This window comes from Bufo gargarizans, chromosome 6, assembly GCF_014858855.1.
Source record: "Bufo gargarizans isolate SCDJY-AF-19 chromosome 6, ASM1485885v1, whole genome shotgun sequence".
NCBI classification, from domain to species: Eukaryota; Metazoa; Chordata; class Amphibia; order Anura; family Bufonidae; genus Bufo; species Bufo gargarizans.
The window spans coordinates 164,828,358-164,844,884 of NC_058085.1; the positions used below are offsets into that span (position 1 = coordinate 164,828,358).

Below are 16,527 nucleotides of genomic sequence, written 5' to 3' on the forward strand. Positions count from 1 at the left end.
TCAATGACCGTGACAACTTCATAAGGAGAAAGGTCTTTAATAGGATGCTCCTGTTGTTTTCTGTCACAATACAGCATGTTCTGTTCCCATGAATGAGATACAGTTCCTTATGTTCACTTATTCCAATTAAAGTAAGAAAATGAAAGACCTAGGCACCGTAAGTACCACTATGATGATAATAGGGTATTGACTGAATCTTATCAGAGGTCAAGTGTTGTAATTATGTGTCACTTTCCAGCACCACAAGACTGGTGCCCCTTCTAGAACTGAAAAATGATCTCTACACCTTTGGCACAGTCTGGGATTGGCCCAATCAATAGTACTACTAAATATCTGCTGATCTATGGCTACTTCCATAGCTCTGACACCAAGCAAAGCTCAGAATGCTTTTAAGTAACAGGTCCAACTCTTATTGATTTTAATTAAAAGCTTGAAAATCGGATAGAGGGGTGCTCTAGAATAGTTTTTGCAATGCATTACGTACCTTCATGCTTCAGAGCTCTCTTAAATTTGCAGTACTTGTTCCACAAGTAGTATTTTTTTTATGTAATAAGCAAACAGTCTTATGATTTTAGAAAAAACTCAGAACTAAGGGGGACCTTTATCAAGACCAATGTTTTATACACAGGTCTTAATCCCTCCCCTGCTTACTTTAGATGCACTGGAATTAGTAAGAGGTGCATGCCTCTTAATATGTGTGATACATCCGTGCAGGTCTGTGCAACAAAGTGGAGATCTAGACCAGCAAGGGAGCAGGTGTACATCTTCCCCATAATCTACGCTAGATTCCTGGTATAGATTATAATACATATGATGGACGCCTACTCCAGCCCCTCACCAGTAACCACTTTGAAAAGCAGAAAGCAAAACCCCCCAAAAATTGTAAAATTTGGTGTAACAGCAACGAGTGCTGCAGTTTGCGCCTTTTCTGGCACTGAGGGGATGATAAATCCCCCCCCCCCCATGTACTTAAGTATGTCAAATGAAGATATAGGGCAATGCGTATTTCAGTAAAGCCAATTCATTGTATAATGTAAAGTTTTGCAATTTTTCAATATGCTTTTAGCATTCATTTTTAAAGCTCTTCTGTAGTGTTAATCAAACACCAAAGTGCTTGGGTGCTCTGGTGCTCGAGTAGAACACTTTGGGAGCACCAGAGCACAATGGAAGTCAATGGGAGAACCAGAGCATTAAACCAGGCCCTCCCTGGCTCTGAAGAGGGGAGGGTGTCTGGTTCACATGAAAAGGTTAGAAATGGATGGAAACACCTCTGAAATGGTTCGGGAACAGCATGGGGAGGATGTCTGGATGCATCTTGGACTCCCAGGTCGCTGCTGGGAACGATGTTGTCCGAGTAGCAGGCCACTTTTACAGACTGACAATAATAAGCACAAAACCGAAGATAAAATCTATTTTAGAGGAAAATTTTCAGGAAACATTTTTCCTGTATATTTACTTGTATATAAAGTGAAAGGGTTGCCAAAAATTACAAGGAACCGGCACTACAATACACCCTTCATTACACATAAAGGAGGGCATCATACACAGCCTTGAAAAATTATGATTGATGGCCTGCTGGTGACCCTCAAAAACATTAGGCGCAAGGGCCTGCTGGTGACCCTCTAAAACATTAGGGGTGAGGGCCTGTTGCTGATTTGACTATCTAAAACATTAGGAGGGAGGGTCTGCTGCTGAGCTGACCCTCTAAAACATTAGAGACGAGGGCCTGCTGCTGATCTGACCATCTAAAACATGGACGAGGGCCTGCTGGTGACCCTCTAAAACATGGGTGAGGGCCTGCTGGTGACCCTCTAAAACATTAGGGGTGAGGGTCTGCTGCTGAGCTGACCCTCTAAAACATTAGGAGCAAGGGCAGCCTAATAAGCATGTTGATATGATGGAGGACGAGGACGAGAAATGGAAGATTGAACCATATACCCGTTTTTGTGGTGGAAGGGGTGCATGAAAATACAGTGTATTCAATACACCATAAAAGCCACATTTAAAGTGCCTTTATATTCAGCCGCTTTCCTCTGGTGGAGTGGAGAAGTGAGGGGCAATCCAGGTCTTGTTCATTTTGATAAGAGTCAACCTGTCAGAATTTTCAGCTGACATGCGGATGCGCTTATCCAGGCATGTCCAAACTGCGGCCCTCCAGCTGTTGCAAAGCTACAACTGCCAGCATGCCCTAATAGCTGTAAGCTTATCAGTTATGCCCCCAGTAGCACTAAATACCCGCTCTGACAAAACGCTGGCGGCAGGGCAGGCCAGCACCTCCACGGCATAGAATGTCAGTTCGCACCACGTGTCCAGCCCAATAGTTGTAAGGCACAGAGGGATCACTGAGGACGCTGACACGGTCTGCTACGTACCCCTTCACCATCTTCCAAAACTTTTCCATCCTTGTGACACTAGGCCGTGCATCAGGGTAAGGGTGTTGCTGGGTTGTCATGAAACTGTCCCAGGCCTTAGAGAGTGTGGAGACTGTTGCCCTGCCTCTTTTGGAACTGCTGTGTGTTCCCCTCATCTCGTCTCCTCTGAGAGATCAAAAATTCTCTTTGTAGCGGGTGTCGAGAAGGATGAACAACCAGTAATCTGTGTTGGCCAAAATGTGTATAATTGGAGGGTCATGGGAAAGGCAGCATACCATAAAATCAGCCATGTGTACCACAGTCCCAACAGACAAGACTTCACTGTCCTCATCAGGAGGATGACTCTCAATCTCCTCATCCTCTTCCTCCTCTTCGGCTTATCTACGCTGAACAGATGGAATAAACTATGGGTACTACCCTTTGTAGCAGAGGCAACCATCTCCTGGTCCTCCTCCCCCTCATTATCATCCAATTCGTGCTGAAGAGACTAAGTTAGGGTGGTCTGGCTATCACCCTGTGTACTGTCTTCCCCCATTTCCATCTCTTCCACATGCAAGGCGTCCTTCTTCATTGTGAGCAGCGAGCATTTCAGTAGACACAGATGTGGGATGGTTACGCTGATAATAGCGGCATCACCGCTCACCATCTGTGTTGATTCCTCAAAGTTGTTTAAAATCTCACAGAGGTCAGAGATCCATGCCCATTCCTCACTTGTGAAGAATGGAGGCTAACTGGAAAGGCGACAATCATGTTGCAGCTGGTATTCCACTAATGCCCTCAGTTACTCACAGAGCCTGGCCAACATGTGGAACGTGGAGTTCCAGCGTGTGCTCACGTCGCTCAACAGTCAGTAAGCTGGCAATTGCAAGCGCTGATCCAGCGTTGCCAGACCAGCGGCAGCTGTAGATGACTTTTGGAAATGGGCACACACACAGCGCACCTTTGTCAGTACCCCAGGCAAATTGGGGTAGGTGTTGAGAAACTGCTGAACCACTAAGTTAAACACGTGGGCTAGGCATGGTATGTGTGTGAATTTGCTGACCTCCAAAGTCGCCACCAAGTCACGGCCATTATCAGACACAACCATGCTTGGTTGTAGGTTGGGTGGCAAGAGCCACACAGTCTGGTCCCTTATACCCTGCCACAGCTCTGCAGCTGTGTGCTGTTTGTCACCTAAGCAAATTAGTTTCAGCACAGCCTGTTGCCACTTCCCCACTGCAGTGCTACACTGCTTCCAACTACTGACTGACGGCTGACTGGTGCTGCAAGATAAGAATTCAGAGGTGGAAGTGGAGGAGAAGGGGATGTTGCAGCCACTAATGTAGGTGGTGGCAGAAATCCTGATGGAAGTAGGGCCCACAATCCTTGTTGTTGGTAGCACCTGTGCCATCACAGGGTATGACTTGCTCCCGGCCTCCACAGCGTTCACCAATTGTGCCGTCAGGGAAATGTAGCGTCCCTGGCCAAAAGCACCTCTTGTCCATGTTCAATTGTTTAAGTGGCTGCAGAAAGCATCACTGTCCACAAGCTTAAATGGCAACCTTTCCAGGGCCAGCAATTTGGAAAGCTGCGCATTTAGTGCTATGGCCTGTTGGGTGGCTGGGTATTTGCACTTTTGTTCAAAGGCCTGGGGTAGTGACATCTGTACGCTGCGCTGGGACATAGAAGTGGATGTGCTAGCTGATAGTGCTTGCGAAGGTCCAGGTGCAGGGCAGGAGGCATCCGGGCCTGCGCCTTGGACAGGGGATTGGCCAGCACGTAACACAGGAGAAGAGGAGGCAGTGGTGTTACCTGCAGACACTGATTGTGGACCCAGGGGTTCAGCCCACCAATCAGGGTGCTTTTATGCCATGTGGCGGATCATGCTGGTGGTGGTGAGGTTGCTAGTGTTCATGCCCCGGCTCATTTTGGTATCTCACAGATTGCAAATGACAATTCTTTTATCGTCTGCACTTTCCTCAAAAAAGCGCCAAACTGCGGAACATCTACCCCCTGGCAAGGGAGATTTCCGCAAGGGGGTGCTCCGGGGAACAGTAGCGGGCCTGTTTGGTGTGGCCCGCCTTCTCCCTTTTGCCTCCCCACTGCCTCTTTCAGCCTGTTGTAGTGCTGCGGATCCCTCCCCCTCTGTACTGCTGTCCTCACTCGGCTTGCCACCCTCCCAGGTTGGGTCAGTGATTTCATCATACACCACCTCCTCTTCCACTTCCTCACTCTGGTCATCGTCCTGACTTGTTTACTTAACAAGAACCTCACTTATTGACAACTGTGTCTTATACTCATCATCAACCTCTCGAGACTCTAATTGCCGTTGACTTATTGGCAACTGAGTCTCATCATCATTATCCACCTTGTGAAACACTAATTGCCGTTCCCCACCATCATCTTATGACTGTGAATGCTCAAGAGTTTAGGAATCAGTGTACAAGATCTCCTCATGTCCCTCTTGGGGCTTGGTGAGAGGCCCAAATCAAGGAATGGCGATGAAAAGAGCTCCTCGGATATTCCGTGTGGGATCACTTGTTTGCCAAGACCCTCCATGGTGGGAGGAAGGAGGATCAGGGTGAGGATTCTGTTGACCAAACTTTTGGCTACTGAGACTGGACTTTGTGGAAGACTTAACTGACTGGAAGCATTATCTGCTGCAATCCACCTGGTCGCACTGGTGTGACATTGAGAGCAGTGTCCTGCACCGCCCTGCAAACTGATACATGAAGCTAGGCATTGTGGATGAGTGTGTTTCTTGTGCTCTGGCAGCAGGCACAGTTTCACCGGGCCCAGGGCCATGGACTCTGCGTTCACCATTAGCAGCACGGCCACTTCTTCGCCCCTTACTGCTTGCCTTGAGTATATTAAATGGTATATATGCTTGCAAGTATGTCACACGTACAGTAGCGCAGGTTTTGCAAGTGTATGCGCAAATAAATTACACTGAATGTCACAGATATTTAGGATGTGCAAACATTATACAGGAGATGTAGCGCAGGTAATGTCGCTGTCACCAGCAGCTAAGAAAGAATTAGACTGAATGTCACAGATATTTAGAATGCGCAAACGTTATACAGGAGATGTAGCACAGGTAGTGTCGCTGTTACCAGCGGCTAAGAATAAATTACACTGAATGTCACACAGATATTTAGAATGCGCAAACGTTATACAGGAGATGTAGCGCAGGTAATGTCGCTGTTACCAGCGGCTAAGAATAAATTACACTGAATGTCACAGATATTTTGGATGTGCAAACGTTTTACAGGAGATGTAGCGCAGGTAATGTCGCTGTCAGCAGGGGCCAAACAATTGCGCTGAATATCACAGATATTTAGGATGCGCAAATGTATCACAACAGATGTAGCAGAGGTTGTGTCACTGTCAGCAGTGGCAAACAATTGCACGCAATTTAGCGCAGGTTGCGATAATAATATATATTGCAGCCAAACTTTTGGGTCTCTAACACCTTTCAACAGTAAACCCTGCCTGAAAAAAGAAAACAACTATTCCTGTCCCTACACTATCTTTCCCTTCTGCTGCAGCTCTCCCTGACTAAGACTGAGCCAAATCACGTGTCATCGGGTGCTATATAGCACCTGATGACGCGTTTCGGACAGCCAATCACTGTAATGCCAGTAATCAACATGGCTATGAAATTACAGTGAGTGCCAGTACCTCTCTGCACGTTTATTGACTGCATAGCAGCAAACAAACGTGCGGGGAGGAGACTCAAGCTCGAGCACACGCGGTGTTCGGCCGAGCATCGCGATGCTCAAGTCAAAATGGTGTTCAGCCGAGCATGCTCGCCCAACACTACTCTTTAGCTTTTACTTCCACTGTCTACTTCTAGCAAAAAAATGTTAAAAAAATTATTGTCTTTATCATAGGATCATAGTACCGTAATACGGGTTGTCCCACACTGCCACTCTGTTCAAACTTTATGAATGGCGTGGACTTGACTATCCCAGAGATTATGAAAGGTGTGACAGGAAGCATACTCAACCACAACTCAATTTAAACACGGACATGGGACCTCTGTTTTTGGGATAGTGAAACAGGTCATAACAGAACTAGGTCCCAAAGACAAAATCAATTAGGGTTCTCTGAGAATGACGACAAGCAGAGATCTTAAACATATTCTTAAGTTGCATAACTTCATGCTACAGTGACTAAGATAATAGGCGCTTCCTGTAAAGAAATATTCCATTTAAATTGTAAAGGAAAAAGTTTATTCCCTATGGCTTATAGTGTAGTAATAATAATAATATAAAACACCCTCCTCCCAAGTTAATATCAACAATTTATAAATCCCTCAAGTCCCTCCTTTCCACCTCTAAACCTGCTGCAATTGGATTATGGGAGAGAGATTTGGACCGATCCTTCTCAACTCTTGAAATTAAGAGGATACTAATTACCCCACATAAGATTTCTAGATGTATCCGCATACAGGAAAATAGTTACAAAGTACTGTTACGTTGGTATAAGACCCCAGACAAAACATGCCTGTATAAACCTGGCTCTTTGGATTCCTGTTGGAGATGTCAGGAGGAGAAAGGCACTCTCCTCCATATATGGTGGTCCTGTAAATTAATAGGTGCTTGGTGGTCGGAGATAGTTAAAGTTAGCAACCAGATATGCAAAACTTCCTTCCCTTGTACCCCGGAACTGGTTCTACTCACTCTGGGACTGGAGGGCAGCAATAAACACACAACCTCCCTCTTCTCTATACTTCTAGCAGCAGCCAGAATCCTCCTGCCTTCTCACTGGCTCTCCCCTGTAATCCCAAAGATCCAACAATGGATCAACAAAGTAGATCAGATATACAGACTGGAAGAGATCTCCCACTGGGAATTGAGATCAAGACAGACCTTCCTTCAAATATGGTCACCCTGGAGAAGATATAGGGAATTCTCGTAGTTTACCTACATACATTAAATTTCCTCGTCTGCAACATTATTGATAAAATGTGAGCCAAGCACTCTAACCTTGACAAAAATCTGTTGGTTTCATTCATGTCTACTTCTTGTTCTAACAGTTATGTTACGGTTATGTTATTAATTGTAATAAGTATAATAACTATATACCAGTCTTACGACGGTCATAGGCCCAATTTCGCTTCTTGCACTTATATCTGTAACCTGTCTATACAAGTGTATATGTACATTTTTTACCCATGGATATTTGTGACTATCTAGTGAAAACAATAAAAATTGTTAATGTAAAAAAAAAAATAATAATAATATAAAACAGATCAAAATGAACTGGAAACACATTATAAAATTGGCTATAACAATAAATAGCATCAGATTAATGCCTTGAATCCTATGCTTTCTATTTATTCAGACATCAGTATTGTGACATCCTCCTTTATTAAAAAGAACATTTTAATATAAGGAATTCAAACTTCCTTTTTAATAAAAAAATAAAATAAAAGAACAAAATAAAATGACATTTTAAGGGCTGAACTAAATTCACAATATTATAAACTAGGTAGTTGAAAACACAAGTTCATTACCTTAACTGTTAGAATGAATCCTGATGTGTACAAGGGATTTTCTCGGTCTAGCTGCCCATTCAGGGTTAATGCACCGCTGATATAATCCAAGGCAAATATACTATTGGTGTTACCTGCAATAAAAAAATTACAACATTTATAAAGGAAGCACAGAAACTCTGAAGACTGGTTCAAATAAGTGAACTATTTCTACATATTAGAGTCATGAACAGTTTGACACACACTGAGCAATAAACAAATGACAATAATTCTAACAGTTACTGGAAAATGATAGGGAAATGTAATAAGCGTTGAGTAACAATGTATGCCGAATATTGATGTCGTACTTTATAGGTAACTGTCATGGTCTTACCTCCTTGCTGTTCCCTTCGTTTGACATGTGCTGGCGGCCATCTTGGTTTCTGGGTTTTCTTGTAGCCTCCCACCCTGCGGCTCCTCCTTCCCACTGGGAGGAGCTGGATGCCCAGCTCATATATATAGGAGGTCTGTGGCTTCAGTTCCTTGCTTGGTCCTCCTGTGTTCACATGCTTCCAAGACTGCTGCTGCTTCTGGTTCCTGATCCTGGCCTCGTCTGACTACCCCGTTGGTTCCTGATTCCGGCTTCGTCTGACTACCCCGTTGGTTCCTGATTCCGGCTTCGTCTGACTACCCCGTTGGTTCCTGTTCCTGGCTTCGTCTGACTACCCTTCTGGTTCCTGACCTCTGTCTCCGCAAGACCCTGCTTCGGTTTAGCCATCCGTTCGGACTTTGCTTACGGCTTGCTCTTCAATAAAACCTTCTTATTTTCCACTTATCTCTTGTTGTACGTCTGGTTCATGGTTCCATGACATTAGGACCAAGCCATGAATTCTGACGGTACAGGGCCACCCTCGCTACCTACGCTGGTTGCCAGACTTGATCAGCAGGATCACCTGTTGGGTCGGTTCGCTGTGGCGTTGCAAACCCTGCTTGAACGCACGGCTCATTTAGCTTCCGTTGCCGATGGGTCGGTTGTCGCTCCTGGGCCCGCTCCTACTGCCGCTCCGGTTGTTGCGCCAGAGTCTACCCTGACACCTGTTGCTGCGCCTGTGGTGTTTCAGGGTATGACCGGTTCTGCCCCCCTTCCACAGCGCTTTGGGGGAGAGCCAACTCAGTGCCGAGGTTTCCTTAACCAGGTGGGCATTTACTTCGAGTTGCTGCCACATGCCTTTCCTACTGAGAGATCAAGGGTGGGCTTCTTGATCTCGCTGCTCTCGGACAAGGCCTTGGCCTGGGCCAGCCCTTTATGGGAGAACAACAATCCGGTGGTTGCCGAGTTTTCCGGTTTTGTTGCTTCTCTTCGGAAGGTATTCGATGTGCCGGCTCGTGCTGCCTCTGCTGCGAAGCTCCTTATGTCCATCAGACAGGGTTCACGATCCGTAGCTGAATACGCCATTGAGTTTCGTACCCTGGCAGCAGAGGTGGGCTGGAATAATGAGGCTCTGGTCGCTGCTTTCTCTCATGGTCTCTCGGATGCCTTGAAGGATGAGGTTGCAGCTAAGGACCTACCAGTGGAGCTCGAGTCTCTTATTTCTTTCCTGATTTTGATTGACACCAGACTCAGGGAGAGACCTTCCTTTAAGGAGAGCCTGCGGAGGTCTCCTAACAGATTGGCGCCTACGTTTGCTGTCCCACCCGTGCCTCCCTCTCCTCCCACGCCTCCTGGAAATGACTTGTCTGGGGGTGAACCCATGCAGCGGGGGTTTGCTCGCCTGTCTGAGGGGGAGAGGGTACTCCGGAGACGCGAGGGCCGATGCATGTACTGTGGTCTCGGTGGGCATTTTCGGTTGGCATGTCCGAACCGTCCGGGAGAACGCTCGCACCTGAGGTCCTGTCGGGGGCAGATCTTGGGTGGAGTCTCCTCGTCCCCGGTTTCCCGTGTTGACAAACCACTGATCACGGTTGTCCTCTCCTGGGTCGGGGGCTCGGTGACGACCCAGGCGTTGGTGGACTCTGGTGCTGGTGGTTTGTTCATTGATAGAGTGTTCGTTGCCGCCAATTCCATTCCTCTGCAGCCTCGAGGTTCCCCACTGGCTCTTGAGGCGATAGACGGCAGACCCCTTCTGCCGCCACACGTGACTCATGAGACCCTTCCAGTGGGGATAGCCATTGGTGCCGTTCACAGAGAGTCGGTCTGTCTCCAGGTTATTTCGTCTCCACACTACTCGGTGGTCTTGGGGTACCCCTGGCTCCAGAAGCATAATCCGACTTTCGATTGGAGATCGGTCGAGATCCTCTCGTGGTCACCGCAGTGTGGGGCTAGTTGCATCCATGGGCCTGTCAAGTTGCTGTGTACTTCCTCGGACTCTCTGTTGCCTCCTGAATACGAAGAGTACCGGGATGTATTCGATAAGGTGCGCGCGGTTGCCCTACCTCCGCACCGCCCATACGATTGTGCCATAGAGTTACAATCCGGTGCCGTTCCTCCTCGTGGCAAAGTCTATCCACTGTCGGTAGCGGAGAATGAGGCCATGGAGGAGTACGTGAGGGAGGCGCTTTCACGCGGACACATTCGCAAATCCTCGTCCCCGGCAGGGGCTGGATTTTTCTTTGTGAAAAAGAAGGGCGGCGAGTTGAGGCCTTGCATCGATTACAGGGGTCTCAATCGCATCACGATCAAGAACGCTTACCCGATACCCTTGATTTCCGAGCTGTTCGATCGCCTCAAAGGGGCCACGGTCTTTACCAAACTCGACCTGAGGGCGGCATATAACCTGGTAAGGATCAAGGCGGGCGATGAGTGGAAGACCGCGTTTAACACCAGGACCGGTCATTATGAATCCTTGGTTATGCCCTTTGGGTTGTGCAATGCGCCCGCAGTCTTCCAGGAATTCATCAACGATGTTTTCCGTGACCTGTTGCAGCAGTGTGTGGTGGTCTATTTGGATGACATCTTGGTATATTCTGCATCCATGGAGGCCCACATTCTGGATGTCAGACGAGTGTTGCAACGCTTACGAGAGAACAAGCTGTTCGGTAAGCTTGAGAAATGCGAATTTCACCGATCCCAGGTAACCTTCTTAGGTTACATCATTTCCGCTGAGGGGTTCTCCATGGATCCTGAGTAGGTTTCGGCTGTCTTACAGTGGCCCCAGCCCAGTGGGCTTCGTGCCCTGCAGCGCTTTTTGGGCTTCGCCAATTATTATCGGAAGTTCATCATGGACTTTTCCATGCTAGCCAAGCCTCTCACGGATCTGACCAGGAAGGGCAGTAATCCTCAGGTCTGGCCGCTCGAGGCCATCCGAGCTTTTGAGGCTCTAAAGTCCGCCTTTGTGTCGGCTCCGATTCTGTCGCATCCCAACCCTGGGTTGCCTTTTGTCCTCGAGGTGGACGCGTCTGAGACGGGAGTAGGCGCCCTCCTGTCTCAGCGTAGAACACCAGAGGGTCCTCTGCTTCCTTGTGGGTTTTACTCCCGGAAACTGTCTTCCGCGGAGTGCAACTATCAGATTGGTGACAGGGAGTTATTGGCCATCGTGCAGGCCCTTAAAGAATGGAGGCACTTGCTCGAGGGCTCGGTGGTTCCGGTTCTCATCCTGACGGACCACAAGAATCTGACCTACCTCTCTGAGGCCAAGAGATTGACACCACGTCAGGCCAGATGGGCTCTGTTCTTGTCACGTTTTAATTACGTGGTCTCCTACCTACCCGGCTCCAAGAACATCAGAGCGGATGCCTTATCACGGCAGTACTCCGAGCTGTCCGGGGAGGAGTCGATTCCGACTACGGTCATACCCCCGAATCAGATCCTGGCCGCTATTCGCACCAGCCTGACTTCTCCTCTGGGTGAGCAGATTTTGGCGGCTCAATCTGGTGCTCCCTCTGGGAGACCCAACGGCAGATGTTTTGTGCCTGAGGAGTTGCGCACTCGGTTGTTGCGAACCTACCATAACTCCAAGGCCGCGGGGCACCCTGGAAAGAATCAGCTGTCCTGGGCGGTCTCACGTCTGTTCTGGTGGCCTTCTCTACGTTCCGACATCGCCGCATATGTAGCGGCATGCTCCGTTTGTGCCCAGAGTAAGTCCCCTCGGCACCTTCCGTTGGGCCTTTTGCAACCCATAGCCACCGGGGAGCGTCCATGGTCACACCTGGGGATGGATTTCATTGTGGACCTCCCTGCATCCCGAGGCCATACGGTCATTCTCATGATTGTGGATCGGTTTTCCAAAATGTGCCACTGTGTTCCTCTCAAGAAGTTACCCTCTGCACAAGAGTTGGCCTCGATTTTTGCCAGGGAGGTCTTCCGGTTGCACGGTTTGCCCAAGGAGATTGTGTCGGATCGGGGGAGTCAGTTTGTGTCCAGGTTCTGGCGCGCCTTTTGCTCCCAGTTGGGGATTCATCTCTCTTTCTCCTCGGCCTACCACCCTCAGTCCAATGGGGCCGCAGAACGATCCAATCAGGCCTTGGAGCAATTCCTTCGTTGCTATGTCTCCGATCACCAAGACAATTGGGTTGACCTCCTGCCTTGGGCTGAGTTTGCCAGGAACACGGCGGTGAACTCTTCCTCTGGGACGTCTCCCTTCATGGCCAATTATGGGTTCCAACCTGCCGTGTTACCGGAGGTATTCTCTCCCCAGGATATTCCGGCTGTGGAGGATCACCTTTCCGTCCTACGTGCTTCTTGGGTACAGATCCAGAGGTCCCTTGAGGTCTCTGCGCAGCGCCAGAAACTCCAGGCTGATCGCAGACGAGCGCCCGCTCCTTCCTACCAGGTCGGAGACCGCGTATGGTTGTCCACCCGCAACCTCAACCTTCGAGTGCCCACTCCCAAGCTGGCGCCTCGCTTTGTTGGTCCCTTCCGAGTGCTTCGCAGGGTAAACCCGGTAGCCTATGCCCTTGCGCTTCCTCCTGGCATGCGGATCTCCAACGTGTTTCATGTCTCCCTGTTGAAGCCACTGGTGTGTAATCGTTTCACTTCCTCGATTCCTCGGCCTCGTCCGGTCCAAGTGGGCAATCGTGAGGAGTATGAGGTGAGCAATATCCTGGACTCACGCCTGGTCCGCGGTCGGGTGCAGTTTTTGGTCCATTGGCGTGGTTATGGTCCAGAGGAGCGTTCCTGGGTTCCCTCCGCAGATGTCCATGCTCCTGTCTTGCTCCGAGCCTTCCACGCACGCTTCCCTCAGAAACCGTTCCTTACTCCGCGGAGGAGGGGCCCTTGAGGGGGAGGTACTGTCATGGTCTTACCTCCTTGCTGTTCCCTTCGTTTGACATGTGCTGGCGGCCATCTTGGTTTCTGGGTTTTCTTGTAGCCTCCCACCCTGCGGCTCCTCCTTCCCACTGGGAGGAGCTGGATGCCCAGCTCATATATATAGGAGGTCTGTGGCTTCAGTTCCTTGCTTGGTCCTCCTGTGTTCACATGCTTCCAAGACTGCTGCTGCTTCTGGTTCCTGATCCTGGCCTCGTCTGACTACCCCGTTGGTTCCTGATTCCGGCTTCGTCTGACTACCCCGTTGGTTCCTGATTCCGGCTTCGTCTGACTACCCCGTTGGTTCCTGTTCCTGGCTTCGTCTGACTACCCTTCTGGTTCCTGACCTCTGTCTCCGCAAGACCCTGCTTCGGTTTAGCCATCCGTTCGGACTTTGCTTACGGCTTGCTCTTCAATAAAACCTTCTTATTTTCCACTTATCTCTTGTTGTACGTCTGGTTCATGGTTCCATGACAGTAACATAACATAATCTCCTCTTGAATTTCAGAGACATACTGTACGTACAGATTTTAATCCTAAATAAACTTTGTGAGGGTGGTTGTATGTTTCTTCTGATTTTATTCTCCGAGGCCACTAGGAATATGGGGCACATTTATTACGACCAGAGTTTTAGATGGATCTTTGCGCCACAATCTGCACCAGAAATATGCTTAATTTAGGCGTATTATGTACTTAGTACTATGTACTTAGTATACCATAATAGAAATTCATGGCATATCCACAAGATATGCAATAAAGGTGTTATAGCTGTGAGTCTCACCCATGGCACCCATTCTTATCTCCAAAACAATGAGGTCCACAAACACCACCTCCACATCCAGATCGTGAATCAATAGAGAGGTAGCCAACATGTGTGCAGCTCTCTCAATTTATTTCTATGAGAGGTACAGACCCAGCTGAGGAAATGAATTCAACATGTTCAATTTTTTGTTTGTGTGATTATAACCGTATGTGATGGTGGGCTACAGTAGCAAGTAGATGATGCTGCAGACATTTTCCACACAGATGCACAAATTCCACAGTAGGTCAATTTTTGTTGTAGATTTTGACTGGGGAAAATGTGGCCCCATTCAATACATCAGGGGTCAAACCCATGGTGTCATGCAGAAAAATCCTCATGTAAACTTATCTTAATACAAATACAGCTACAATTCTACACTGGCTCTAACACAGGTAGATAGCACCACCGATGAATGGGACAGCTCAGCTCTTTACCTCCATCCCCTCATTCTGCACAACTATGACTGCAGACCTACAACATGTTACCATAGAAATGAATAAATCATTTTCTGACTTATTTTATTTTCCCTGAAGTGTCTGCTATAAAGTAAATCTCTGGAGCTGCTGTTCACAGCTTGCAGCCACAGTTTATGCAGGATGGCTTCCCCATAATCATATAAAGAAGGCAAAAAATATACATCAGGATATCAAAACAGATTAGAAAAAATAAGTTTAATTCATAAAAATAACGTGGGAGAGATTTAGCAAACTGGTGCGAAGTAGAACTGGCTTAGCTGCCCATAGCAAACAATCAGATTCTACATTTCATTTTCCAATGGAGCTGTGAAAAATGAAAGGCAGAGTCTGATTGGTTGCTATGGGCAACTAAGCCAGTTCTACTTTACACCAGTTCATCTCCACCAATGTTTTTTCTCTTTAGACAGAGGTCACATTAAAAAGAAAATAGCACATACATTATTGACTTACATCAGAATTCAAAAATAAAAAGTTAGAATTATAACTTTCCAACTTGTTTTACTTGGAATTATGGCATTCTTTAAATAAAATTGTAGTTTATTAACTCAGAATTGTGTTTTACACACAGCCCCAGGGCTCTTCCGTTACATGTTTAGACAACTGATGGATTGATAATGTGATTATATAACAATTATGCTATATTTGAGACTTAATCTTACTAGTTTTTGATCTATACTGATATTCATTTTAAAAGAATTCTAGTCAGAGAAGGAAATACTTTGACGGTAATTAATTAAGACCGATGCTTTAGACCTGGTGCAAGTGGGGGAAAGTCAGATTGTGGTGTAAATAACCGTTTGTGCCTCAATCTGCATCAGAAATACACCTAATATAGGTTCAGTTTCAGATAGTAAATGACCCCTTTTAAGTATATTTCACATCAGGCAAAATCAATTTCTGAACAAGCTCTTAAAGGGGTTCTCCAGGAATAAAAAAATGAATATATTGAAATATTATTTTAAAATAAATATATTCACAAATACCTTCCATTACTTAGAATGGCTTGTTTTGTCTAGAGAGCAATCATTAGGGGAAATAAAATGGCCGCTGTCCTATCACTACACACAAAACCTGTCCTAATCACCCAGGAGGACAAGTTACTTACAATGAGCCATAGTGCTGCCTCATTTTCCTCTCTGCTCTACTTGTCAGGAATCCTGATCCTGAATACAGGTGAATCTCTGTGGGAATGGAGAAGATGAGGAGGCATGAGAGAAGGGTGAGGTGTGGCTAATAAGCAGGAGCATTTGTATGCAGCCTCCATTACCACTATCTGCCCTGTCCATCCTCTCTGTACTTGTGTACGTGTCTCCTCATGAACTAAATTCCCCAAAGATTCTGCTAAAGGTCTTATCATCTGTATTCAGGATCATAATCCCTGACAAGTAGAGAGGAGGAGGATGATGAGGGAGCCCTTTACCTCAGTGTTGTAAACTTGTTCTCATGTGTGATCAGGACAGGTTTTGTGTGAACTAATGGGACAGCAGACATTTAGTTTCCCTTGGAAATTGCTCCCGAGACAAAATGAGCCATTATAAATAATGAAAGATATTTGAGAATATATTTATAATAAAGTTTTATTTAAGGATTTTTATTTTCTTAATTCCCGGAGAACCCCTTTAAGAGTGGCATATACTATAGTACTTGTAAAGTATCTTATGCTCATTCAACCTTACAAAGTACAACAATAGGCTTTATCTATAAGTGTCCAGTCCTGGAGCTGACAAACTCTTTGGTCCGGACATGTGCCCCTTGTCTGCAATCCCGCCACTGTTCCATTCCCAATTGCTTCTGGTCCCCACAGAACTAGAAAGCATCTGGGTCCCGTGACCACTGATATCAATCACAGACCTTAGTGGTCACAGCAGCGAGATACCGCTCAGTCCTCTGTGACCGCAGCAGTGGTCACTGGACCCGGCCACTTCTTAGTTCTTTGGGGACTGAAACAGCTGTGCTTAGTGCCGAAACTGTGGATAGGCAACTCGTTCTTTTTTTTTTTTAATGTTCAGGTGCTAGAAGGCCATAGGTCCGGAACAAAGCAGTTGCTCCAGGTCTGGCAGTGGCAGCTCATGCAGCTCATACTGCAGTTGTCCCTCACCTCCCTAATATGTATTTTTGAAGAGATGCTGACGCTCATGCAACAGGTCGTGACTAAGTCAGCAAGCCTACAGCTTCTG

General features: G+C 47.1%; 1 protein-coding gene across 1 annotated transcript in view; it reads right to left on the minus strand.

Moving 5' to 3' along the window:
- CDH23 (cadherin related 23) overlaps window positions 1-16,527 on the minus strand; it is a 1,302,172-nt gene that overhangs the window by 764,995 nt on the left and 520,650 nt on the right. The window contains 1 exon segment of the mRNA XM_044299558.1: window positions 7,873-7,985. Coding sequence (XP_044155493.1) covers window positions 7,873-7,985 — 113 coding nt within the window.